Source organism: Spermophilus citellus (genome assembly GCF_964194105.1).
Source record: "Spermophilus citellus genome assembly, chromosome: 18".
NCBI classification, from domain to species: Eukaryota; Metazoa; Chordata; class Mammalia; order Rodentia; family Sciuridae; genus Spermophilus; species Spermophilus citellus.
The window spans coordinates 14,946,258-14,971,822 of NC_138200.1; the positions used below are offsets into that span (position 1 = coordinate 14,946,258).

The window sequence follows — 25,565 nt, forward strand, 5'->3', positions numbered from 1 at the left end:
CTGGGGATGTGGCTCAAGCGGTAGTGCGCTCGCCTGGCATGCGTGCGGCCCGGGTTCGATCCTCAGCACCACATACCAACAAAGATGTTGTGTCCGCCGAGAACTAAAAAATAAATATTAAAAATTATCTCTCTCTTTCTCTCACTCTCTCTCCTCTCTCACTCTCTCTTTAAAAAAAAAAAAATAAAAATAAATAAAAAGGGGGGTGCACCAACTACCAAAATAAAGCAAGTGACAACTTCCCTGCAGATCTCAAAATTCCAAGCGGGTGCAACTAGTTTTTGAGTGAATCACGTTCACTTCGCACATGAGGAAAACTGGAGCATAGAAAAGTTGATTACTCGCCCCAGGTCACACAGCGCGTAGGCAGCAGAGCCGGGATTTGAACCCGGGTCCAGGGATCCAGAACCAACTCGCTCAGCCTCTGCGCGTTGGCGCCACCTCGCGCTCGCTCTGGGATCCCGGTTTCCCGGTCCTGCTTCCAGCGAGGCCCCGCCCCCTCTCGCGCTTGGCGTAGAGGCCCCGCCCCCTCTCCCCGCTCGGCGTGGAGGCTCCGCCTCCCTGGCCCGCAAAGGCCGAAGCTGCGCCCGCCCGGAGGGTTGAGCCTCCTCGCCCGGCTCCTTCTGGACTTGGTCCGAGTTTCTCCCTCGTCACTTTCCTTCCTTCCCGGGACTTGCTCACCTCTGTTCCCGCCGCAGGTTCCAAGTCGAGGCCGTGTTCTTGCTTGATCTGTCTCGGGGAGACTTAAAAGAGTGTCCCCGGACGAAGGGCGGCGTCACCTGGATTGTGCAGGAGACACAGACCGCGCGTCAGAACCGGCCCTGGGCGGGACCCCCTCCCGGCTACGGGCAATTTGGGTCACGTATGCATAGCTCTGGCCCAGACCCAAAGGTGGCTGTGGGACCCAGGGAACCTTGAGAAAAGGCACACACGCAGGTGTGTCTGAGAAAATGGATGTCAACCGTGTCCTGACGTTAGATGGTGACCGATCTTCTTGTCTGTGTCGGAGAAGTTCAAGTTCATCTTAAGCATTTGGGTTCCAGGCACTGCCTTATGAAGATCCACCTGAGACCCCCACCCCAAGAAATAAATGTTCTTTTTTCTAATCGCTAAGGTTTTGCAACCAGGAAAATTATATAAAATATCCTTTTCTTTTTTTTTTTTTTTTTTGTACTCAGGGCACTTGACCACTGAGCCACATCCCCAGCTCTATTTTGTATTTTATTTAGAGACAGGGTCTCACTGAGTTGCTTAGCATCTCATTTTTGCTGAGGCTGACTTTGAACTGGCGTTTCTCCTGCCTCAGCCTCCCTAGCAGCAGGGTACAGGCGCCTGGCTATAAAATATACTTTTAAAGGAGCTGAACAAATGGGGGTTATCAATACAGAAAATTCTAAATTTAATATACAACCAGTGATGTCTGAAGCCCTGGACCAAACCCAAGTTCTTTTGCATCAAAAATCACCTGGGGGTGGTGGCTAGGTCCTGCCCTAGAGTCCCTGCTTTGGTGGGACTGAGTGAGGTTTGGTGTTCTAGCAGCAGCTACTGCTGCTGCTGGTCCAGGGACCACACTTTGAGAACCACTGCCTCCCAACCATTATGGCTCTCTGAGGTCATATCATCCCTTAGGAATTACGGCCATGCTTGCAAATGATGACATTTCCATCAACAAGGGGCCACATATAGGATTTGGTCCCTGAGATGGTATCACCTAGTGACCTCATGTGTCGCTTTAGTTTGTGTACGTACTCCACGTTTGCACCAGAATGTGTCCCCATTGTTCAGTGACGAGTGACTGTACATAAAAATAATCCTGTTCAGTGACATATCATGACACAATGGTAATGAGCTCTGATGGCCCAACATGAACCTCAGGGCCGATCTGACCAACACCTGTCGCACGTCAACTGAACCATGTGCCACCCGCCTGCCGTTCGCGCCTAGGTGCCATCCTGAGGGAGGCAGACGCCTCCTCTTTCCTCCCAGTGGCAGTGGCAGTCTGTGGCTGTGACCTTTTTATTGTCTGCTGAAAAATGTGCAGTCAAGGTGGTGGGATCTGAAGAGAGGGCCCTTATTCTGTTTCCTATACAAACCAAAACAGCAGTGGAGATTAAAAACTCAAGCCTGTCTCTCTCCCCACCGCTCGCCCCGGAGTCCTCTGCTAGCACTGTATTCACGTGGTGCCCAATTATTGACTTACCATCCCACTCTCTCAAGGGCTTATGGGTTCCCCAAGGGCAGGACGTTCTTCGGTGTAAATTTAAAAAAAAATTGTGTAGTGAAGAGAGGCCGATGTTTCCTAGCCCTGTGCAGTCTGTGCTGATAAACGGGGGATCACTCCTGGGTGGAGACGCTGCACGCACATGTGAGGCTCAGGTGTGCACGGAGACTTTGCGGGTGCAGGGCTGGGGGCCGGGGCTGGGGGCCTGTTGGTGGGACTCCACTGTGTGCGCATTCCAGTGAGGGTGTCGGTGAGCGTGTCCCCAGGCCTGCGGATCAAGCATGCGTTGGCACTCAAGTGTGCAGACCTTCCAAAGTCACCAGTAAGGGGCTGGGGTGAGGCTCCCTGAGAGCCATGAGCCTAGAGCGCAGAGCCTGGGTTCATCCCCAGGGGAGAGAGAGAGAGAGAGAGAGAGAGAGAGAGAGAGAGAGGGAGGAAGAGGAATTCACCAGTGAGAATCCGTGACCACCAGTGGTGTTGGAGGCACTGGTGACAGTGGTGTCACCCTGGGGACAGTGTGAAGGAGCTGCCCTGTCCCCTACCCCTGTGAGTGCAGGTGCTGGACTGGTGACATGCCCTGGTCTCAGTGGTTCTGCGTGATGCTGGCCCTGGATCTGCTTCCCTTTCAGGGTCTCCCTGCCCTTTGTGTCTCAGGCTCCTGGGACCCTCACGGGTGGGACTGTGGGTGACCGTGCCACACTTACGTGTCTCGTTGCAGTGTCAGGAGGCGGGGCTCTGTGGTCCTACCGTCAAGGAGGCTCTCTGGGAAGTGAGCAGCTGGAGATTAGATTTCACGGGGTCACGGGAGGAAAGCGGGGAGAAGGACCCGGAGCCGGCCAGGGGAGGGCGGGGGTCGGATCACTGTGAGGACAGTCACGAAGCTCCTGTTGATTGGGCACCTGCCGGGACCCACCCCTCACTTCATATATTACATCCACTCCTTGTTGTTGTTCAATATCATAGTAATAATCACATGGCGTGCTCATAAGGTTTCATATGGGTACAGATCACTTTATATAGAGACCTTACTTTCTCTTATCCATTGAAGGGAGGAGTAAATCGATGCTCAGAGAGGTAAGTTCACCTGCCCACGGCCACTCAGCAAGCAGGTGGCAGAGTCAGAATCCCTAACCACTGTGCTACCCACCCCCAAGGCAGGGCTCACCCAGTGGCCTTGGAAGGCAGCAAAGTGTTGTTGTGTTGTGCTGTGGTGACGGCTGACGTCTGGAGACTAGATTTCATGGCTCTTATCTGTGCCAGCCTCCCCGCTAGGGGTTTTAATAGTGATGACGATGGCCAATGCTCTGTGGTACTCGGCAACAGCTGGGCCTCCTGTAAACCTGGATTACCTCATTGATCCTGCACCAGCACTCTGGAGAAGACAGGATCCGTGTGCCCATGAGGCCTTGGGGGCGGTGCTGTGCACAGGGTTGTGGAGTTGCTGGGACGTGAGCAGGCCGTCTGGCTCCCTGGGCTTTTCTCTGAATTCACGGCCCCCGTAATCTTACACACACACACACACACACACACACACACACGGTATAGGAAGAAGCAATACCCACTTGACAGATGAGAAGATTGAGGCTTGGACTCGTGCTCACTCACAGAGCCATGGCCCCGTCCCCGGTCAGCCCCTCTGCGCCGCTGACCCGGTCCTCTCTGGAGAAGCTCCCAGCCTCTCTCCCTTTCTAGGCTGCCCGCGCAGGTGCCCTGGGATGACAGGCCAGGGCCACCACCCTTGGCTGCCTTGTCAGTGCCTGAGAACCCTGCCTTTCCCATGCAGGGACCCCAAGCCACCCTGTGTATTGCAAATGACCTCAAGTCCTGCCTACTGACCATGGTGGCCTTGCCTTGTCAAACGCTAGGTGCCAGGCTTTCTGCAAGCTTGCTCTCTCTCCACCTGTGTCCATGGCCTGGGCCGGGAAGGTCCCCACGTGGGGGAAGGTGCCCCCTCCTTGCCTCCCAAGTCCTTATCTTGCACCTTCTCCCTTCCCACGGCTCAGGTGCATAAAACCGCGAGGGGGCCAGCCCTGCCGTGTCACCATGTCCCTCCTGCGCCTGCTGCTGCTGGCCCTGGCCCTGGTGGCTGTGCCGGGTGTCCAGGGCACCTGCCCGGTGCCGGCCGACCTCAAGCGCGAGGATGGGACTCGCACCTGCGCCAAGCTCTACGACAAGAGCGACCCCTACTACGACAACTGCTGCCGGGGCGCCGAGCTCTCGGTGGAGCCGGGCGCCGACCTGCCCTTCCTGCCCTCGGGCTGGGCCAACACGGCGTCCTCGCTGGTGGTGGCGCCGCGCTGCGAGCTCACCGTGTGGTCCCGCGCGGGCAAGGCCGGCAAGACGCGCAAGTTCTCCTCGGGCTCCTACCCGCGCCTGGAGGAGCTGCGCCTCGGGATCTTCGGGGACTGGTCCAACGCCATCTCCGCGCTGTACTGCAGGTGCCCGCGCCCCGGGGCCGCCCCAGCTGCCACCCAGAGACACCAGTCCTGGGTGTCCCCAAGTCCAAGGTCCCCCGGCACCTCACCCCAGCCTGGGCCAGGCAGCCCCTGCCCCTTGGATCCCTCAGCTCCCTAAACTCAGACCCCGCCCCCCTTCTGGAATGATCCACTTGCTCCCCCCATGTGCTCCCCAGGGAGGATTGCCTGAGGGGAGGAGCCCCAGGCCCACAGCAGCCTCCTGCTGCAGACTGTCACATCTAAAGCTCCCCCACCCAACTCTGGGACTCTCAGGCTTTAACCCACCAGCCCTGGAGACCCCAGGACCGTTCCAGGACACCCCTCCCAGCCGCCCTGGGGCTCCCCACCCACCTGCACCCCCTAGATCAGCCCCAACCCTCAAATCAGTCCCGCAGTCCCCAGCCCAGCCCTGGAGGCCCCTGAGCCCACCCTACACTCAAATACCCAGGCCCCCAGACGCTGGCACCTACTGTGTCACCCCCAAAGCAGCCCAGCCACGCTCCCCAAGAGCCCCAGGAGCCCCGACCACACACTCCCAGGCCAGCAGCCCCGCTCCCCAACTCGGAGCCCTGGACCCCCACCCCAGCTCCCCACCATGCCCTGGACCCGAGCCCTGACAGCCCGGTGACCATTTCGGATTACGTTGCAGGTGCTACTGATCCCGGAGGGACTCACTGCAGCCCCCGCCCAGCCCTGGCTTCAAGACCCTGGAGGAGGGCGCCTTCAGCCCACCACCCGCCACCCTCTCTGCAATACAGCCCTTGACAAGTTGTCCGTTTGCCATCTAGTGTGCTTGGGACCCACGTCCACGGAGGTTGGCCATGCAAATGCCCGGGAGGGTGGCCCAGCCACCAGCTCTGAAGTGGAGTTGGGGTGGGACGCAGAGACACGGGGGGAGGAGCCGTGGGAGGAGCTGGCTGGTGGTTAGTGATTTGGTACAAATCCTGCCCTGAGCCGTTCTGGCCCTCAGGTAGCTGGGACCCTCAGGACTCAGGCCTGGGACACCAGGGGCCTTCTAGGGCCCTGGCCACCCCCAACACAGGCAGGTGGAGTAGTCTGCTAGAGCTTGACCTTGGGGTGGGGTTGAGAACTTCTAATCCCCTTCCCCCACACATGGAAGATATTTTAGCTCATATCTGGATGTTTCTGTGTCCCCACCCTAGGGACAAGTGCCCTTGGGGACATCTGGGTTTGGAGACCTTGGGGGACTAGAGCAGAGACACAGGGATGGTGGGGGGAGGAGCATGGGGACAGCCTTGGGGCATGATGACTGGCACGAGCTGGGGCCGGAGGGGACTTGGGAAGAGTCTAGGGGTTAAGAGACACAGGAGAAATGGTGGGAGGGATGTCGAGTGGTCTGTACTGGGGAGGAGGGGGAAGAAATCACAGAGGTCAGGGTCCGCGCAAAAAGTCCAGGGCTCATGAAGATGGTGGAGGGCCAAGTGTTGGAGGGTTTGCAAACGAGAAATGAACGGAGGGAAGATCTAGGAAGGGGAGACCAGGGCAGCGCCCAGCATCCCAGGGCACAGGTGGCCATTCATTCACTCAGGGAAGTTTATTGAGCACCTACTATCTGACAAGCACTGACTTTGCAAGGAGTGGCCCTGCCTCTGGAGCTCAGAGTGCCAGACATTCAGGGATGTGTGAAGGTTTCAGGGGAGAAGCCAAGGTCGGGGTCAAAGGTCAGGGGGTGCTCTGGGGTCAGGGGAGGCTCTGGGAGGCCCAAGGTCAGCCTGTCACTCCCTGAGCTGCACAGACACGGAGGAGTCGGTCACCCTTGTCCGGCGAAGCCCACCGGGCTCCATGCGGTTCTTGGTCTTGTGCAGGAAGTGGACGAAGCGCACCCCGGGGCCGTACTGGCGGAACACGTGGGACACCTGGGCGGTGGGAGGGAGTCCTGGTTAGACCCCCCCCTGCTCCCCTCCGCCCGCGAGGTCGTGGGAAAGCAGCGGCTGTCGCGCGGGGCGGGGCCAGGCGCCTCACCTGTACCCAGTGGCCAGCGGGGCCACGCCCAGAGCTCCGGGGGGCCACGTGGTGCTGCGCGATGACCGTGCGACGGTCCGCGGCCAGCAGCCACACGTGCAGCTCGTAGACGCACTGGTCCAGTCGGCTGTCCTCGTACCTGCAGGCAGGGGTCGGGCCTTGGGCTGCCACCACGTCCCAACAACCGCGTCCCCTCCCGCAATCAATACCCGCTCCCCACCCAGTCTGCAGGCCCAGCCTGGATGGCCCTGGCAGCCAAGGGACCAAGATAGCCCCACGCCCTGTCCTCAGGGGACTCACAGTCCAGGGGGACAGTGACATCTGGTTGGGATGGAAGGGGGGCGCAGGCAGAGGGGTCGGGATGGGACGGGGACCCAGAGCCCTGGGGCAAACCCATGTGACCCAGCAGGGGGTGGTCAGGGAAGGCTTCCTCCCCAGCCTCGTGCTACTGACTCCTGCGGTCAAGGGAGGCCATCCTGGGCCAGGGCTCAGAGGTAGAGCCCTCGCCTGGCACATGAGGCCGGAGGCCATCCCCAGCACCACAGTAAAAAAAAAAAAAAAAAAAAAAAAAAAAAAAAAAAAAAACACCTAAATAAACAAAATAAAGGAATTGTGTCCATCTACAACTAAAAAAAGTCTGTGTGTGTGTGTGTGTGTGTGTGTGTGTTCTCATATATATGAATCCATCCCAAGAATAACAGAGAAGCCGGGCACAGTGGCACATGCTTGTAACCTAGCAACTATGGAGGCCGAGGCAGGAGGATCACAAGTTAGAGGCCAGCCTTAGCAACTTAGTGAGATCCTGCTCAAAATAAGAAAATAAAGGGCTGGGGATGCAGTTCAGGGGTAGACTGCCCCTGGGTTCAATTCCCAGGACCAAAAAGAAAGGAAAAACAATAACAGAGGGGACAAGCATTCATACAAAAAGGAACAGCCTCAGCAAAGCCCAAAGATTTAGGGGCCTGGAAAGACTGAAACCTGAGAGACAGAGAATGGGCCAGAGAGCTGGGCACGGCAGGGCCTGCAGCATGGGGCGGGGGTCAGTGAGGAGCTCAGTGTCAGGGAGCAGGGGAGTCTGGGCTCTGGGGAGTCCCTGGGCCGCCAAGCGCATGCGCGGGCGCTCACCAGTCCATGACGGTGATGTCCGGCTGCTCGTCGTCCAGCAGCTCCTCCCACAGGCCCTCGGCCAGGAGGCTCACGCACTGCTGCTTCACCGTCCAGCTGTAAAGGGGGGCAGAGGAGGTGGGGTCTGGCACCCGCTGTGACCCCGGCCTCCCAGGCCCTGGGAGGAGGAGACCCACCCGCGCTGCGCCTGACCGTCTGGCTCCCACCGCCCCCTGGAGTCGATGCAATCTGAACCCTTTGTGCAGATGGGAAAACTGAGGCTTAAGATCAAAGTCAAGCAGCAAAGAAGTGGCAGAGCCAGGACCCAACCCAGGCCTGTGCGACTCCAAGCCACCAAGTCCCACCCTCTCATCCTCTGCACAGAGTAGGGATGCAGATAATGGAGGACAGGTGTGGCCTCAGGTGTCTCTTCCCATCCTGGGGAAAGAGGCTGAGAACAGTAACAGTAACGGTGGAATGGGCTGAGCACCTACTGGGTGCTGCCGGCTTGGCCCCCATCCTCTCTCATGACCAACCCTGTTGACAGCAGGAAAGGAGGCCCAGAGAGGCCAAGTCAGTTTCTGCAGGCTGCCCAGCGAAGACGGCTGCAGCAGGGAATCTGGGGCAGGCCCCAGAGCCTGCGGCTCACCTGAGGTCCTGCTGGAGCGTCTCTGTTCTAATGTGCCATCCCCGGAAATTGCCTGGCAGTGGAAGAGGCAAGGGTCAGCCGGTTCCTCTGGGGGTCCACCCTCCCCTAGCGGCGGCTGGGAGCACCTACCTAGAGCCTCCAGGGGCTGCCGGGTAGGGCCGGTAGGGGGTGCTGGCTGGTAAATGTTGATCCCTGAAATGCACAAAGGGGGAGCCTCAGGCCAGTCCTTCCGCACCGTCACCTCCCTGCCCTGGGGTGGCACTGGAAGGGCAGGGAGCAGTGACTCAGACTCCGGGAGAGGTCGGTATCCGGAGGGGGATGCGGTGAAACAGGGGGGAGAGAGGCACCCAGAGACAGAGACAGGCAGAGGCTGGGACGCCCAGGGAGACGCAGGTGGAGGCAGAGACGCTAGGACGTGGAGATGCGGGGCAGGACAGAGGGACGCAGGGACAGACACAGGACAAGAGAGGAAACGAGAAGGATGAAGAAGGTGGAGGGGGGTGGGAACAACAGACAGGGAAACTGAGTCGCCAAGAGGAAGATCCAGACGGTCCGGGTGGCGCCGGTGCAGCGTCCGCACCTTCGGGGTTGGGCGAGCGCAGCAGGTTGCGGTAGAGCGGCCGCCGCACGAGCAGCAGCTTCCAGGTGAGGCGCGGGGGCAGCTGCAGGCGCCCGCCCAGGGGCCTCCACTCGTCCAGCAGCAGCTGCCGCGCGTGGGCCTCCGCGGGCGGCTCGGGCTGCGGGAGCTGCGGGCTCTCGGGGGTGGCTGGCGACGGCGGGGACGGCGGGGACGGCGGGGACGGCGGGGACGGCGGCGGCTCCTGGGGGCTCTCTGGCGCGTCAGCCCCCGTCCCGCCGCCGAGCGCGTCGCGGTCCCGCTGCGCCTCCATCGCCCGGGTGTGCGCGACTGTCGCGGCTCCACGGGGCTCGGGGTTACCTGGGGGGGCGGGGCGCCGCAGCCGGGGGCGGTGGGGGACGGCGCTGCGCCCGGGGCCACCTCCCTCCTCCCGGGGTTCCCGCCCCCCCCACGCCCCGCCCCATTCCCGGGGCCACCTGAGGACCCGCTGGCCCCGGAGAGGGTGTGACACCTGGGCCGAGCCACCTCGTTAAGGGACCCGGCAGGTGAGGGGCTCCTTGACCCCGACCCCCTCCCCGCCCTGTCCCTCCGCGGAGGTCGCCAGCCTCGGTCCCTCCCCTGCGCCCTCGCCCTCTGCCCGCTGTTCTCGGTCTCGGGCAGTAAAGTGAGGCCCAGGAAGGCGCAGAGGCCAAGGTGGGGACCTGGGGAGTCGCAGAGGGGGACAGGGCGGGGCTGCTGGAGTCGGGGATGGGCGCAGGGGGATGGGGCGCAGGGGGATGGGCGCTGGGGACCCGGCGGGTGTGGAGGAACCTGTAGGGCCAGGTGCCCAGGGCCACGTCCCACGCTGGTTCAGAAAAGCCAGGAGCAGAGTGGCCCCCCTGTGGGGACGGTCACTAGCTGTCCCCACAGTGCCTCTGCTTGCAGGTGCTGCTCTAGGGGTTTCCGGTTCATTTCATCTCCCATCAAAGGTGGGGAGGGGGCGCCCGGCACCCCAGCGCAGCCCGGGGGAGGTGCTGCTGTTCCTCACTCTGCAGATGAGAAAATAGGGGCCACCCTCCCGGACTGGTCCTCACCTGTTCCCACCGCACTTCCTGCTCCACATTCCCTTGAGACACAGGGACATGTGCTCAAACTGTCACAGGCTGTGACACCCCAGTGATGATGCTCGGGTAATTGAGGGCTGCCTGCGTGCCAGGCGTTCTTCCTGGTCCTGTAGGTGGAGCAACCCGGCCTCCACACACACTGTTGGTATGCCCGGGGTGCAGACAAGGAAACTGGGGCACAGAGAGGTCAAGTAACTCCCCAAGATTGCACAGCTGGACCTGGTGAGTTGGGCACACCCTGGAGACTCAGAAGCGCTGCACAGGACACAGAGCCAAATCCACCCCTGGAACAAACACTGGTTCACCCAGAAGCAGACAGGGGACGATGGGCACATTAATATCTGTCTTGAACTCATTCAGCCTCACTACAGCTTGCAGAAGCAGCAGCTGGTGATAGTGGAACTGAGGCCAGATGGGTGAAGTGACCTGCCTGGGAGACCCGGGAAGTGGCCAGGCCCTGGAGGGGGGCACATCAGGGGATACGGATGGTAGGCGTGACCCAGGGTGCACCCGGAAGTCCCCAGCAGAACCCATGACACACCCGTAACCAGGGACACTCCCGGCCACCACAGGCACTCAGCGCGCACCCTCGCCCGGGCTGCCCACCCACTGCCTCAGACCTGTCAGGGGCAGGAGGACCTCTGCCAAGTGGAGCCAGAATCCAGGGCAGGGAGTGGCCTGGAGCAGGGACACCATGAGGGAGGGGCCTGAGGAGTCCAGGAGGCGCTGACCCCACCATGCTGCCCATGTCTTGGCCCTCTGGGCTCCTCACCCACTTGTGACCCACCCACCACACGACAGCCACGCCCAGCCAGCCGCTCTCTCACCTGAACCCTCCATGGCTCCCCAGTGCCTTCAGGAGGAGACTCCAGCTCTTTGGATTCAGGCCCTGGATTTCCGTGATCCGTTCTCTCCATGGATGGAACCTGGGACTTGGGATAGGTGTGCGCCATGGCGCCTGCTCCATCCTGGGGTTTTGCTCCTGACGTCCTTCCTCCTGGAGTGCTGTCCCACCCCGTGCCCCCCACATCCCCACCCTCAGGGGTTTCCGGATCTTAGGGCGAGTCAGATCACCCGGGAAGCTTCTGCAAAAGGCCAACTCCTGGGTTCAGGGGTAGAGTGCTCGCCTAGCACGTGCGAGGCCCTGGGTTCGAGCCTCAGCACCACACAAAGATAAATAAGATAAAGGTGTGTGTCCATAGAAAAAGAAAGAAAGAAAAGAAAAAGGCTAGTTCCCAAGCCCCACGCTGGGCATCTGGAAGGGCCTGGAGCCTCTGAGAGACACTTCACTCTGCGGATCAGGCCGGGAGCCCGTGCCCACCTGGGATCCCAGCGGCTGGGGAGGCTGAGGCAGGAAGACTGCAAGTTGGAGGCCAGCCTCAGCCACAGTGAGACGCTGAGCAACTCAGTGGGACCCCGTCTCTAAATAAAGTACAAAATAGGGCTGGGGTGTGGCTCAGTGGCCGAGTGCCCCTGAGTTCGACCCCAGTGCCCCCCCCAAATATGTGGAAACTGAGGCACGGGGGGTGGGTGAAGTACCTGCCAGGGAATGGCAGGGCTGGGCCTGGACCCTGGCAGTTGGGCCCCAGGGTCTGTGCTCTGGGCTGGGCCAGTGTCCCTGGGGAGGGGCTAGGTTAGGGCCAACCCCCATGTTGTCCCTGACACCAGAATGATCCTCCTCCCTGGTGGCTCCCTGTCCTTAAGCCCCTTCCAGGTGTGGCATTTGGTGGCTCTCTCCAGAGGCACGGGGGAGGCCTTCCCTGCCTCTCCCAGTGTCTGGTGGCTGCTGCGCCCTCTGCTGACAGCCCCGTCACTGCAGCCCCTGCCTGTGTGGCCCCTGGGCCTCCCTCCTCTCAGGACACTCAGTGGGCAGTGTGCTGTGGGTCGACCAGATGGCCCAGGACGAGCTCACCTCGAGGTCTCCAGCTCAACTAACCTTTTCCCCAGATTAAGCAGCACTCATGGGTCCCACTGTCCACCCACTGCAGTCGGGGACGATCAGGGGAGAGGGACAAGGCTCGGGCAGGCAGGAGAGCTTAGCTCAGTGGTTCTCAAATTTGGGTGCCCTTCAGAGCCCTCAGAGAACTTGTGGGCTGCTGGCCTCTACCCCGTTCCCCTGATTCTGTGGTCCTGACACTTTGCCTTTTTTTTTTTTTAACTCTGGGGGCGGGGAATTGACCCTGGGGTGCTTTATCAGTGAGCCCCATCCCGAGCCCTTTTTATTTTTTATATCAAGACAGGGCCTCACTAAGTTGCTGAGGTTGGCCTCGAACTTGCAATCCTCCTCCTGCCTCAGCCTCCTGATTCACTGGGATTACAGGCATGCGCCACGGCACCCATCGAGAATTTACATTTTAAATTAATTCCCAGGTAATGCTGGTGTGCTGGGCTGGCAGAGGCCCTGGGTTTGACTCCCAGCAACACACACACAACAACACAACATGGAGCATTGTGCAGAAGCCCCGGCTGCCTGGACGTAACAACGCCTACCATAATCACAGTGTCCTTGGCAAAGGACATTCCTTCTTGGAGGCTTGGATTTCCCCAGGAGTGAGCTTCAGTCCTCCCTGGTTCCTGCTGGGGCAGCCCATGTACCCCCTGTCCTGCGCACGGTGCTCCATATTTCTTTGCTGCTCCTGGGCCCTCCAGCTTCCCTCCTGTCTCAGGGCCTTTGCACACGCTGCCCTCCGCCTGCATGGCCTTCTCCTAGCTGCCTCCACAGCCGCCCTCATCTCCACTCCGTCGTCACTTCCTAAGGCACTGCTGGTTGTCCTCATGTACAGATATGGCCAGGGGTCTTCCCGGGCGAGTCAGACTTCCTAGCTCTGCTTTTCTCTGTCGCCACACTCCGTCCTTTCTTGCATTTATTGTGCTCCAGAAATCCGCGGAGTCCTGGACCTGTTTGCTGGATCATGATCTGGCTCATCCCGCCAGAATGTCAGTGTCACCAGGGCAGGGCCTGGGGCAGGTTTGTTCACTCTTTGTCCTGGTCCAGACTTGCCCAGCGGCTCCACCTGCTAGGCACGGAGGGCCAGGAGGCTGGGAGGAGAGCGTCCAGTGGGAACCTGGGCCAGCTCCCCCACTTCCCTGCAGAACCCACGTCACCCCAGAAGCCGGCATGTCCCTAAGACGGAGCCTGCGGGAAGCGGGTGCCCAGGCTGGGGGAGCAGGCCGGGCTCCCACCAGGGCTGCAGGACAGGAGGCTGCATTGGAAGGGGCTGGGGTGGGGCAGAGTGGGCTGGGCTGAGTGCTGTGTGTTGGGGGTGGCAGGTGGTTAGCCAAGGTCTGTCCCTTTGCTGGCTGTGACAGAGGCAGAGATGGGGACAGGGCAATAGGGGAGGAAGAGACGGATTCAGAAGGAGCCAGAGCCAGTCAAAGATAGAGTCTGCGTGCCGGGCGTGGTGGAACACACCTGGAATCCCAGCAGCATGGGAGGCTGAGGCAGGAGGATTGCAAAAACGAGGCCAGCCTCAGCAACTTAGCGAGGCCCTAAGCAATTTAGTGAGATCCTGTCTCTAAATAAAAACTAAAAAGGGCTGGAGATGTGGCTCGGTGGTCGACCATCACCGGCTCAAAGAGATGAACAGAAAGGGAAAGAGTCAGGCTGAGGCATAGAGACAGCAAGAGAGACACGGAGACTGGGGTGGTCAGAGCCAGAGAAGGACAGGGGATCTGGGATACCCAGAGGCATCACCTGGGGCCCAGGGCAGGTGAGCATCCAGGGAAGTGTAGGTGTGCTGGGTAAATCATGTGCCAGTGAGATCTCTGCTGTGGTGTCGTTTAGAACAGCGACAGCCACAAGCTCCTTCTGTGTCTGTCAACAGCACAGTTTCCATCTGTCCTGGTTCATCTGTTGAGAGGAGTACTACACAGCCACGATCAAGAGCCAGGCTGCTTTTTAGGTACCATCAAGTGACAGCCACCAAGGTGCATTGTTAGGAAAAAGCAAGACGCAGACGTCCCGGGCAGCATGCTGACCCGCAGAGCAAAGCGTGTCCGCTGTTTCCTGTGGGTGCTGCTTTTCTGGAAGGAGACAGCGGACTCTTTCCCAGTGGCTGTCTCGGGAGGGGCACTGGGGGGTGGGGAGGAGGGGGAGGAAGGTCGACTTTGCCTTCTGGTGCATTTGGTGCCTTGGGCTTGGGTCACCTGTTCACATCGCGGACGAGATTCCACAGCCCCGTGAGGACCTGGTGGAGGGTCAGAGGAGGGGTGGGAAAGAAGGGGGGGAGGATGCTGCCGAGGTCCCTGGACTCCAAAGATGACCCGGGGCTTCTGCAGAAGGACGCTGAGCTGTCCCACCTCCCAGAACGAGCCCCGCTTGTCCCCCAGTCCTAGGCGTCTCCTTGGGCTGCCCCAGTCGCCTCTCGGGGCCCATGGAGGCACTGGCCATGGGGGAAGAGAGAAGCTGACTCTTTCCTGTCCACACTGTGGTCCCTCCAGGGCACAGTGACCCGTGTGGCATGGTGAGTGTGTGCAGAGACCCCAAGCCCAGTGCCCCACCCCTTCCTGGCTGGGTGACATCTGTGAGGGGCCGAGGGAGGGTCTTGGTCCTGGGCTCCCGTCTCCTGGGCTGTTGGACGCGTGGCCACAAACGGGGCTCAGACGCGGCTCCCGTGTCCTGGAAGCCCAAGCCGCAGATCTAGGTGTCAGCAGGGCCTCGCTCCTGGGAGCCGTGGGGACAATCCCTTGCCTCTCCCAGAGACTGGAGACCCGACCCAGCCGCAGCTGCGGGCCCTGTTCACAAGGGTCACGCTCCTGGGTCCCGGGAGGACACGTCTCCTGGGGACACCGTGCAGCCCACTTGGGTTGAATGAGGTCAACCAGGCGCTTAGAAGAGGCGGGGACGCAGTCGGATTTGATGGTGGCCGATGGCTCCTGTCTGTGTGATTTGGTTCCTTTAAAATCTAAGGGCTTCAGCAGGGAAATGGAGATTTCTTGAAAAATAAAAATTAAAAATCAGAACATTTGGTGACCTTCAAGGCCAAGCGTCCTGGGCAGCGGCTGCCCCTGTGGCCCTTGATTCTCAGCCGCTTGCCTACCCATGTCCCCGTCTGGCCATGGGGATCAGTGAGTTCGAGGCTCCTGGCCGGGCTGAGGCACCCCCACCAGCCCACGGCCTGGCCCTGACTCAGGGCCTGGCCCTTCTTCTCCATGGGGCTCAGTCTCCACATCTGGGAAGTGGGTCTTCTGATACACGTGGGGTGTTGCCAGGAGGCATGAAGTGTGGGTGAATCCACCCTCTCCTGTCCTCACTCCTGGCTACACACCTCGTTGGTCGTTGTGTGTGAACAGCGCACCTTTATTTCATTATTTTTATGAGGTGCTGAGGATGGAACCCAGGGCCTCACACATGCTAGGTAAGCAACCCCCAGTCCTTGTTTAATTTTTATTTTGAGACAGGGTCTCGCCAAGAGGCTGAGGCTGGCCTCAAACTTGCAATCCTCCAATCTCAGCCTCCTGAGTTGCCAGGATGACAGGGGTGCGCCACCTCGCCTGGTTTACCTGGATAATTTTTACCTTTGATACTTGAGACTTGGGGAGGTGCCCTTTGCTGAGAAAATAGCCAGAGCATGGCCATGGGCCATCGAGGTGTTGCTTCTCCCTGGCTTCTTTCCCTTGATCCCCAGAGTGGTGGCTGTAGTATTTAATTGGTATTTTGACTTGCAAATGAGGACCATTGTTTATGCCCTTAATTTGTAATGTGAACTCCCTGGACCTGGTATTTGCACTTCCTCTGTGTCTCACTGGCCTGACCCTCCTCCCCAAGGCCACCCTTGGTCTCTGGCTCTGGCAGCTACACAGGAATCCTGGGGACAGCCCCCCATTTTTGCACTCTGTCCCCAGAAAGGGCACACAGGCTGTGTCCAGCTCCTGCCCCATAAATAAAGCTGCGTGGCCACCGTCGTGCACAGTCCCCGTGTCTAGACTGCACTTGGCTCTGGGAAGTCCCAGGATGACTGCTGGAGTGACAGGAAGCTGCATGTGTCCGGTGCCTAATCTGACCAAGGCCTACTTGATCCACCGCTCACCGTGTGAGACGGCATCGGCATCGGGTCGTCTGACTTTGGGCTCCTCTGATGACCCGAGTCTGTGCGCCTTTGCGTGCCCTTGTTGGTCTTGGGTTCTTTCTTCTCTAAACTTCCTCTTCGCACCTTTGCCCTCATCCTGTTAGGACCACTCTCTATTTCCCCCAAGGTGTCTTATCAGTGTAAGACTCTGCAAATATTTTCTCCATTTCTGAATCCTATTAATAAATGATTATTTTTGTACCGGGGATTGAACCCAGAGGCTCTTTAGAGACAGGGTCTGAGTGGCTGAGGCTGGCTGTGAACTGGCGATCCTCCTGCCTCAGCCTCCTGAGCTGCTGGGATTACAGGCCACCGACCTGCCTTAACATTTCCCCTATTGGTTTGTGGGCCATCGGTCTCCGCTAGGAAGCTTCTGCACGAATCTGGTCTGCCTCTGCGTTCTCTGTTGTGCTGTTAGTCAAAATTTCAGTAAGGCCAAGAAAATTCAATGAACCATTGAGGCGAGGAATCACAGTTCCATAGCTTTGAGGGCCACAGGGCTGTGCAGAATGAGACTGCATTCCCAAGTGCCTCGCGCCCAGTCACCAAATGCTGCTGCTTCTGGGTCAAGCCCTTGAGGAGAGCGCCCCACCTTTCCCAGCTCTTTGTGGTGGTGTGGCCTTTTGTACCGAATCCCACGAGGAGCGGCTAGTTCCAATGAAGGAACGAGGTGGAAGGAGGGTCACTGGGATCCAACACCTCAGAGGGGGGAATCCCACACGGCTCCGTGTCTCACCAGAGCAGTGTGGACCTCAGGGGTTTCCACACTGGAACAGGTCTTGACCACAGACTGCCGCTGGCAGGGTGGCGCATACCCGCAGTCCCAGCGACTCAGGAGGCTGAGGCAGGAGGATCACATGTTTGAGGCCAGCCTCAGCAACTCAGCGATAACTTGTCTCAAAATGACAACGGCTGGATGCAGCCCAGTGGAGAGCACCGTGTTGTCCCCAGCATGGCAGGGGTACAGTCTGCTTGGCTCCGCCCAGTCTCTGATTCAGCCTGGGGTGGGGCCCAGGAGTTTGCATTTCTACACTCCCAGGCTGCTGCACCGGTCTGACCTGTTAAGTGGCCCACCTGGGGCCTCGTCACCGCCCTTGGCTCCTCTGCCTGGACCCTGGGCCTGAGCACGGCACCTCCTGGCCCGAGTCGACGTCCGTTGCTCATGGAAGTTGGCCAGTCACACTTGGGCAAAGTGAGCCCCCTGTGGCCCCAGGCGGCTGCCACCAGGCTCACACCCTCCCCCCTGAGCGGCTGATCTGCCCAGACTGAGGCCTGAGAGCCACTCGGAGGCGCAGGGGGACCAGCCGGCTCTGCCAGCAGGGGGCACCTGAAGCCCAGGGTGGAGGCGGTGGGGGGGGGCACACAGAGGCAAGCGGCCTCCCAGTGTTCCTGCAAGTGACCACACCAGCCCCTTGTCCCAGCATGGCATGTGGGTGGCAGCAGTTTCCCGTTTTCACCGGTTGCTGGGTGGCAGCTTCCCCTTCCCCAGGACGTCATTCCACTGCAGTGACAGGGCCCCCCAACCAGCAGTCACCGGGGAGCCTGCGTGCGCCTGCCTGGGCTCCTATTTTCTGGAGCAACTCGCACAGCGCAGCAGCAGCCTTCTCCCAGCCCGTGGTGGGCACTGGCAGAACTGCCCATGGCCAAGGCCGTCCACTCCACTTTGGGCTGAGGCGGAGCCAGGCCTCAGTGCGAGGCGAGGAGTGCCCCCAGGAGCCCCAGCCCCCGCACGGGCTCTCCTGGCTGGGTCTTGGTCTCTGCCTCGTCTTGCCAGCTCGGGCCTCTTCTTTCCAGAACATGCCATTCCCCGGGCCTCAAGAAGGTTCTCGTGCAGCGGGGGCTCCTCACTCTCAGGCTTAAATCTGTCCCAGTGGGGACTCCACGGGCTGAGCACAGCTCTGGCACCAACAGTGAGCGCCCAGGACACCCAGGCAGGCCCCGCAGGGACGGCGGCTCCCGTCAGTGGGAGGGCAGGTCTGCGGACCCACCTCGGCCCACCCCGCCAGCAGGCAGAGGTCCTGGTGCCAGGGTGCCCACTGGGCTCCAGGGGGAGCTCCTGTCAGCCTCTGCCCCCCTCTTGGGTGCTGGGGAGGAGGCAGGTGGGCACCTCCGTGCCTGCCCACTGGGCTCAGCCCCTCGGCTTAGGGGACGCACTCTGCTGGCCGAGTAAGCAGCTCAGGCTGGCGGCTCCAGGTCACTCAACTTCATCAGGTCCCTAAAGAGCCCGTGTGTCTACTGGCCCGTCTGTCATGTGGCCCGTCTGCTGTCACTGGCTCATCTGCTGCCTCGTCAGTAGTCACGATGAGGGTGAGGTCAGCTCAAAACACTCTCGAAGTTTCCAGGAAACTGCCATTTGGCAGCTGTGGCCCGTGGACTCAGCCTGCTGGGCTGCTTCCAGGACCGGGGTCTGTCCCACTCCTGTCTGGGGCCTGGGCGGGGGACCATCACAAAATCCCGGTCAGCCAGGCCCCTGCCCATGATTTCCCACCCCAAGCAGCCAGGCCGGGGCCTTGGGCACCACACGCACAAACCCCACAAAACAAGAAAATGTTTTAATTGTAAAACTGACTTGGCGGGGGAGGGCGGGGCAGGAACCCGATCTTCAGGCAGTGGTTCTGTCCCTGTGCCACCCCACAGAACAAGGATCATCTGTCCCCAGTTGGGGGCAGGGCTAGTGTTATAAAATGACAATATAAATAGATCTCTAGAAAACGGAGGCTGTCTGGTGCAGTAGTCACGAGCTGCAGGGGTGGGGCTGGGGTGGCCCCCTGACCCCTGCAGCCCCAGGGGTGCGGGCTCTGGAGAAGGCCACTCTCAGACATTCATGATGGACCTCCACAATGGCTCAGGAGGCTGGAGGCCAGGCGAGGTCTCAGAGACGCCCACCTGCGGGCTGAGGACAGAGGGACTGTCAGGTGCACACGCAGGCACGCGCACTCACACACCTTCCATATGTCCCCGCCTGCAGCGACCCTGCTGCAGGTTCCCAGCGACGTGTGGGCCGCCATCCGTCCGTCCATCTGTCCTGGAGACAGACGCAGGGGAGGGCCTGCCCCGGAGGGTGGGGGTCCTTGGAGCCTCACTTGCTCCAAGTCCCTGTGTTTTTCAAAGTCCAAAACCAGAGTTCAGTAGTAGGTCCCACAAAGCCCCCAGTGAGGAGGTGGCACCACACGGAGTGTCTCGTGGGCTGGGAGGAGTGGGGACGCTGCCCTACTGGCCTCTGGCAGGGCAGGGTGACCCAAGGGCTCTTTGGTTCAGGGCCAGGGCGCTGGCCTCATCTGGTACGGTTCTGGCGCATGAGGGGCACGATGCTGGCGGGCGGCCCGGCCTTGGTCAGGAACGGGTGCTTCAGCAGCTCGGCGGCCGTGGCCCTCTGGGCTGGGTCACGCACCAGCAGGCGGTCCAGGAAGCCCTTCAGGGACGGCGACACCTGTGGGGGAGGCAGAGGAGGGTCAAGAGAGCCCTGCACCGGGCCCATGGCCAGCTCTGCTGCCACCTCCTCAGGTCTCCCTTGCCTCCTCTAATGAGCGGACGGCACTTGCTGACCAGGGAGGGCCCAGAAGCCCTGGTTAGAGCCTGACCTGGGGCGGTGACGACCCACGGCCTCTGGGGCTCGCTTCCTCCCCACTGCTGTGATCTGGGAGGACGAGGCCACAGCCGGGCCCTGGAGTGGGCCTGACCTGTCTGGGCGAGCGGGCAGGTCCCGGCCCTGCCGCGTGGCGTGTTCGGCTGGGCGGCACCTCTGGGGACGATGAGGTGCGGGACCCTGGGCGCCCTGTCCGGGGCGCAGTCCCACCCGCTCCTCACACTGCCGGGGCCTGACCTTGTGCAGGTTCTTCAGTCGCGGTGGCAGGTTGTCCCGAATCATCTTCATGGCTTTGAGGGGTGGCTCGTTGAAGTAGGGGGGCTCCCCGTCCACCATCTCAATCACCATGACCCCCAGTGACCAGATGTCCACCTGGGGGAGGGACAGCAGGCTGACTGAGAAGGAGCGGCCAGTCCGTGGGAAGCCCTGGGTGAGGATCTGGTCTGCCCTCGCCGTGTTGCTCCTGGACGCCTGGACCCAGAATGGCTTCCTCCTGAGGGTCTGCCCGCCCGGCCCTGCCCGCCTGCTCTCTAAGGGCACTCGCGCCTCCTCCGCTGAGCCCTCCCTCTCAGTGCACCAGGTCTACTGTGGCCCAATGTGGCCATGACCTAGGCTGCTGGGTCAGCTGTGGGGACACAGGGCATGTGACCAAGCTGAGCCAGAGTTAGTCCTGGGACTTCAGCAGAAACACCAGGAAACAGCGAGGCCCTCCCAGGGGAGAGCATCTCCCCCAGAGGCCGCCTCTGCTCCATCGGGGGGCGCGTGCCAGGCACAGGCCACCCGAGGAACTCAGGGCTGGGGAGGGAACAAACACGTGGTGGCTGTCGGAAGCCTGGGACGGTTCTGGGATCCATGACCTTCACATTTTTCTGAATCTGATTGTGAGGGTTTCTGTCAGTCTCAGACGGTTCTGAGATGTCCCCTCGGAGTCACACCAGCTTCCTCTGCCAGGGTGACCCCACTCCAGCCTGAGTCCCCCATGTGCTTCCCAGGGTGCCTTTCTCCTGGCCAGGCACTGGGTCAAGTCCTGTGGATTGACCAGGGAGGAGTCCTGCACCAAGCAGCTACCGGCGGGAGGGACACAGGCCAGGGCAAGGGGGGGACACAGGCCAGGGCTGGCAGCGGGATGGGCTGGAGAGTGTCTGCCCTCTCCAAGGGGAGGGGCCCCTCAGTACACCGAGAGTGGCCATGAGGGCACTTGGGCTCCCTGAAGCCAGATCGGGCTTCCCCACTGTGAACTCCCACAGCTGCGGCCCCTTCCCACAGTGACCACTTCTGCCAGCATTCTGTTCCCACTGCCAGGCCCCGGGCCTGGCCCAGAACCAGAGCTCCACCAACGACGAGAACACGCATCCGCCCTCTTCCCCTGCACCGTCCCTGTGACCACTGCCCAGACTGGTCTCCTCAGCCCAGCACCAGGGCTGTGCTGCAAATGTCACCAGGACAGCTGGGCTACTGCGCTCACCTCTGGCCCGTAGGGAAGGCGGGAGATGAGCTCCGGGGCCATCCAGTAGGGTGTGCCCACCAGCGACTTCCTCCGGGGCACCTCCTTGCTCACCTGGGCGCAGAACCCAAAGTCTGACAGCTTCACCTGGGGACAGAGAGCCAGGTCAGGGCGTGGCCTTGGGGGCAGCAGAGGGGCCCGCCAGGCTCTCTCCTTGCCCTGGACACCTTGATGCCAAGGCACAGCCCAGAGGTGAGAGCCGGGGTCTGCAGCTGACCCCTGTGGAGCCCTCGGGGTCTCTCATCTTGGAACCAACAAACTCTGTAGGGGACACCAGGTGCCCTGGGGCTCTAAAGGGAAGTCGCCTGAGTCCTGCACATACCAAAGGCCGGGTGGGGATGGGGACAAGCAACACACTGTGCCCCAGTGTGTGTGTGTGTGTGTGTGTGCGCGCGCGCGCGTGAACGCGCGTAGGCGTGGTGGAGACAGAAAGACAGACACAGCCTGCCTCGGCAACAGCCAAGACCCCAGAACCAAGGGTCCGGAACGCTGGGCCCCTCCCGACTACTGAGGGTATCTAGATCTTTCCAGAAAACACGCTCTCGGGGGGAGCCTGCGATTTCAGGAGGCTCATGGACGTTCCCAAACACACCTGTCTAGAGCCTGGGGTTCTCCGCCTCGGGCTCCGTGAAAACCGCGCACCCCCTGCCTTCGCAGGAACACGAGGGACCTCGGGCTCCCTTACCCGAGGACAATGGCGTCCCCCTTGAGTTATATACAAGTTCTGGGTACTGCCCTGGATTCTGAACCTCTGTCTACGGCAGGGCGATGGCTGGGCGCCCACGGCCCGCCGGGGCTGGACTGAGCTGCTCAGCGGAGGCAGAAGCACCTGGCCGAGGCCCCCTGTCAGTCTAGGCGCCTGCCCCTGGGCCCAGGTCTGGACTATTCCACGGGAAACAGATCAGCTTACTGCTCCTCACAGCCCTGAACTGAGGGTCAGCACGTGTCCCCAATGACAGAGGGGACCTGGGGAGAGGTGGGGGAGCACCAGCACCTGGCCACCCGCCTCCTCACCCTGCCATCGTGGGTCAGCAGAATCGAGTCACTCTTGATGTCCCGGTGGATGACGCCCTGGGCGTGGAGCACAGACAGGGCCTGCAGCACGGCCAGGCACACAGCAGCGATCTGCTCCTCGTTCATCCTGCGGGGGCGAGGGGCAGTGGGCGAGGGAGCCAGGGGCAGGGGGCAGTGGGCAAGGGGCACTGGGTGAATGGGCGAAGAGCGAGGGGGCAGTGGGCAAGGGACGAGGGGGCGAGGAGCGAGGGGCAATGGGCAGTGGGTGAGAGGCAAGGGGGTGAGGGGCAAGGAGCGAGGGGGCAGTGGGCGAGGAGCAGACAGGGCCCTGCTTCGGGGGTCTGAGAGGGACACGGCCCTGACTTGGGGTATGGGTGGGGGGATCTGAGAAGACACAATCCCAGTCAATGGGGGACACAGACCTGCCTTGAGTGGGGACGGGGAAGAATCTAAGAAGACAGGGACCCAGGCTGGGGCTCATGGCACTGCTGGCTGAGATGTGGCCTTACCCATCCTATCTAGGGGGACGTGACCCTGTCACGGGAGGGGGGTGTGAAGGGGAGCTTGGGAGCCAGCAGGCTGGTGGTCAGCCAGGGTGCGGCCACCCGCGTACCTGGTGTGGGTGACGATGTCGGTGAGGGCGCCGCCCTCCAGGAACTCCATGACCACCCAGAGCTCGTCGCCCACCAGGTAGCTGTTGTACATCTCCACCACGTTCTCGTGCTGGTAGTCCCGCATGATCACCACCTGGGGGGTGTCCGTGAGGCAGGGCGCAGCGTCCCCTCGGGAGGTTCCACCCCACTTCTGCTCACCGGTTACTGTGGCCTTCCCCGCTACCCAACCCGAGCAGCCTTAAAGCCAGGTGGAGGCCCGACACCTCCACTGGGGGGGCCGACCCTTCACCCCATGCACCACCTGGCCTTCTGACCCCGTCCTCCATTCCCGCCTGGGCGAGCGGTGGCGGGCCCTGACCACCAGGCTGGCGCTGGAGAGGGACGGGCGAGCCCCGCAGCCTGAGGTGAACAAGACGCACGTGCGGGGGAGCGAGAGGCCGCAAGGGGAAGCAGGGCCTGCGGGGACCCTGCCCACAGGGGATGGGCAGGCGGGGTTCAGGGAGCACAGGGTGGGTTCCAGGGAGAGCCAGGAAACGCAGAGACAGGAGGACAGGGGCTGTCCCCACGACCCCCAACCTGAGCTCCTCTGAGGAATCCTGCGTCAGAGGGGGACACTTCTCCTACCCAGACTCTGGGGGCTGAGCCGGGAGCTGCCTGTGGAAGAGGCCACGAGAGCCAGAGCAGGAAGCTGGACAGACCAGGCGCCTCACTGGGGCCGGATCAAAAAGGACCTCAAGGGACAGTGAAGGGCCAGGGCTCCACCTGAGAGCACGGGGACGGGCGCTGTGAGGGTCTGTGCAGCAGAGCGGGACGTGGCTGGCCCACACGGCAAACACCCCTGGCTATTTGTTGGGGGGGGGGCAGGGATTGAACCCAGAGATGCTAACCACTGAGCCACACCCACACCCCAGCCTGATTTAAAAAAAAAATCTTTTACAATTTTGAGACAGGGTCTCACTGAGTTGCTTAGAGCCTCAATAAATTCTGAGGCTGGTTTTGAACTTGGGATCCTCCTGCCTCAGCCTCCTGACCTGCTGGGATGACAGCCATGCGCCAGTGCATCTGGCCCCCCTGGGCTCTTTTATGGGGACTGTTTAGGGGATGTCCAAGAGGGGAGGCTGCATAGAGACATGGGTGGAGGACAAAGAGAGTCCAGGGCGCTATCCTAGAGACAGAAGGGGTGGTGGGGCCTCCTGGAGACAGGGAACCAGAGGAGGAACAGGCCTGAGGGGATGATCTGAAAGCCAGGTGGACCCTGATGGGTGACAAGGCCCAGAGGACACTGAGGGAGGGCCTCAGGGGTCCCTAGGACCTCCCCTGAGGCTGGGAGGCACACTGGGACGGAGGGTAGGCGCTGTTAGGGCGGAGACAGAACCCTCCAGGAGACAGAACCCTCCAGCGGGGAGGTGGCTGGTGCAAGGAGCAGGAGGGGAAGAGCTGGGAAGAGAGCCGAGGCTGTGGCCCCCGGGCACTCCACCCAGAGGCACCCTCCCTGCCCGGCCCGGCCCTGTCCCGAGGCCTGGCTGCAGCCCGGCCACCCACCTCGTTGAACAGGAGCTCGCGCCTCTGCTGCTTACGCAGGTCCATCTTCTTGACGGCCACCAGCTTGCCGGAGCTGCGCACGGTGGCGATGCACACGATGCCCGTGGAGCCCTCCCCGATCTTGATGAAGTTGTCCAGGTAGGAGCGGGGGTCCCCGGGGTCCACTACCAGCTGAAGGGCGGCCCGGAACTGCTCATGGGACACTCGCTGTGGCTCCCGCTGGGGTGAGCGGGGTCCAGGGGGCCCGGCAGCAGGGGGCCCGGCGGGGGTGGCGAGGGCGCGGGCCGGAGGGGCCAGCTGGGGCTCGGAAGCGTGGGGGCCCAGCACGCCAGGGCTGGGGGTGCCGTGGGCTCGGGTGGGAGGCCGGGAAGAGGAGGACTGGGGGGCAGCCAAGCCCCCTGCCGAGGGCCCGTTCGGGGCCTTGCTGTGAGGCTCTCCCTGAAACAGAAGAGAGAGGGGGCTGAGGGGCCAGCGCGGCTCTGTTCCGAGCTGAGGGACAGACACATGGTGGTCAGGATGAGTGACGCACAGGGGCTGGGCCTGGGCTGGGGCTGGCAGGCGGGGAGGGGGAAGCAAGGGGCAGGGGACAGTGGGGGACAGGTTACCTGGGCACCCCGGGGCGGGTGGTCCGTATCGGCCCGTGGGTACGTGTTAAAGGGCCTGCTGGCCGCCAGCTTCGCCCCACTGGCCAGATTGGCAGGCTGGGGGGTGCCGACGTCAGGCCCGGAGAGGGGGCGTTTGTCCCGGGAGGACTCCGGGGGCCCTCCTGGGCCCTCCCTGGAAGACTTGGGCCTCTTCTCGGGCCCCACCCGCCGCCTGTCACCACTGCTGCCCCCTGCCTCGCTGCGGCCAGTGACCCGGCCTCGGCCACCAGACTTCTCTGGGCCCCCTCTGGCTGGGGTGGCCTGCTCCTCGGGCATCCCATTTTCCTGGCGGGCACGGGTGGGGGGTGGCGGGCTGTCTCTCCGCAGGGAGTTGGAGCGTGTCACCGACATGTTCTCAAACTCGTCCAGCAGCAGCGTGAGGGCCCCATCCTTGGCACTTTTGCTGCCCCGCACGATGGTCTGGGGTCCCGGGCAATGGCAGGGTGGGGGCCAGGCAAGGAGGAGGGGACACAGGAAGTGCATCCGACAGACAGGACGAC

General features: G+C 61.6%; 3 protein-coding genes across 4 annotated transcripts in view; 1 reads left to right on the forward strand and 2 right to left on the reverse strand.

The window, feature by feature from the left end:
* Positions 1-4,264: 4,264 nt before the first annotated feature.
* On the forward strand, positions 4,265-4,795 carry SYCN (syncollin; the record flags this gene model as incomplete). Its single annotated transcript, XM_081274710.1, has 1 exon — positions 4,265-4,795. The coding sequence occupies one exon, from the start codon at positions 4,265-4,267 to the stop codon at positions 4,793-4,795; it is 531 nt and encodes a 176-aa protein (XP_081130836.1).
* A 1,499-nt stretch (positions 4,796-6,294) lies between these two features.
* Positions 6,295-11,087, reverse strand: NCCRP1 (NCCRP1, F-box associated domain containing). Its single transcript, XM_081273834.1, has 7 exons — positions 10,921-11,087; positions 8,994-10,200; positions 8,543-8,605; positions 8,414-8,465; positions 7,786-7,881; positions 6,661-6,799; positions 6,295-6,554 (listed from the first exon to the last, which is right to left on the reverse strand). The coding sequence occupies exons 2-7, from the start codon at positions 9,301-9,303 to the stop codon at positions 6,414-6,416; spliced, it is 801 nt and encodes a 266-aa protein (XP_081129960.1). The 5' UTR covers positions 9,304-10,200; positions 10,921-11,087; the 3' UTR covers positions 6,295-6,413.
* Positions 11,088-18,698: 7,611 nt separating this feature from the next.
* The window catches only part of PAK4 (p21 (RAC1) activated kinase 4), a 36,249-nt gene continuing 29,382 nt past the window's right edge, over positions 18,699-25,565 (reverse strand). For both annotated transcript variants that reach the window (XM_081273831.1, XM_081273830.1), the window contains 7 exons: positions 25,027-25,485; positions 24,422-24,859; positions 22,879-23,012; positions 22,266-22,392; positions 21,213-21,338; positions 19,985-20,119; positions 18,699-19,591 (listed from right to left, as the gene is read on the reverse strand). In XM_081273831.1, coding sequence (XP_081129957.1) covers positions 19,436-19,591; positions 19,985-20,119; positions 21,213-21,338; positions 22,266-22,392; positions 22,879-23,012; positions 24,422-24,859; positions 25,027-25,485 — 1,575 coding nt within the window. In that variant the 3' untranslated portion in view covers positions 18,699-19,435. The remainder of the gene's footprint in view (positions 19,592-19,984; positions 20,120-21,212; positions 21,339-22,265; positions 22,393-22,878; positions 23,013-24,421; positions 24,860-25,026; positions 25,486-25,565) is intronic.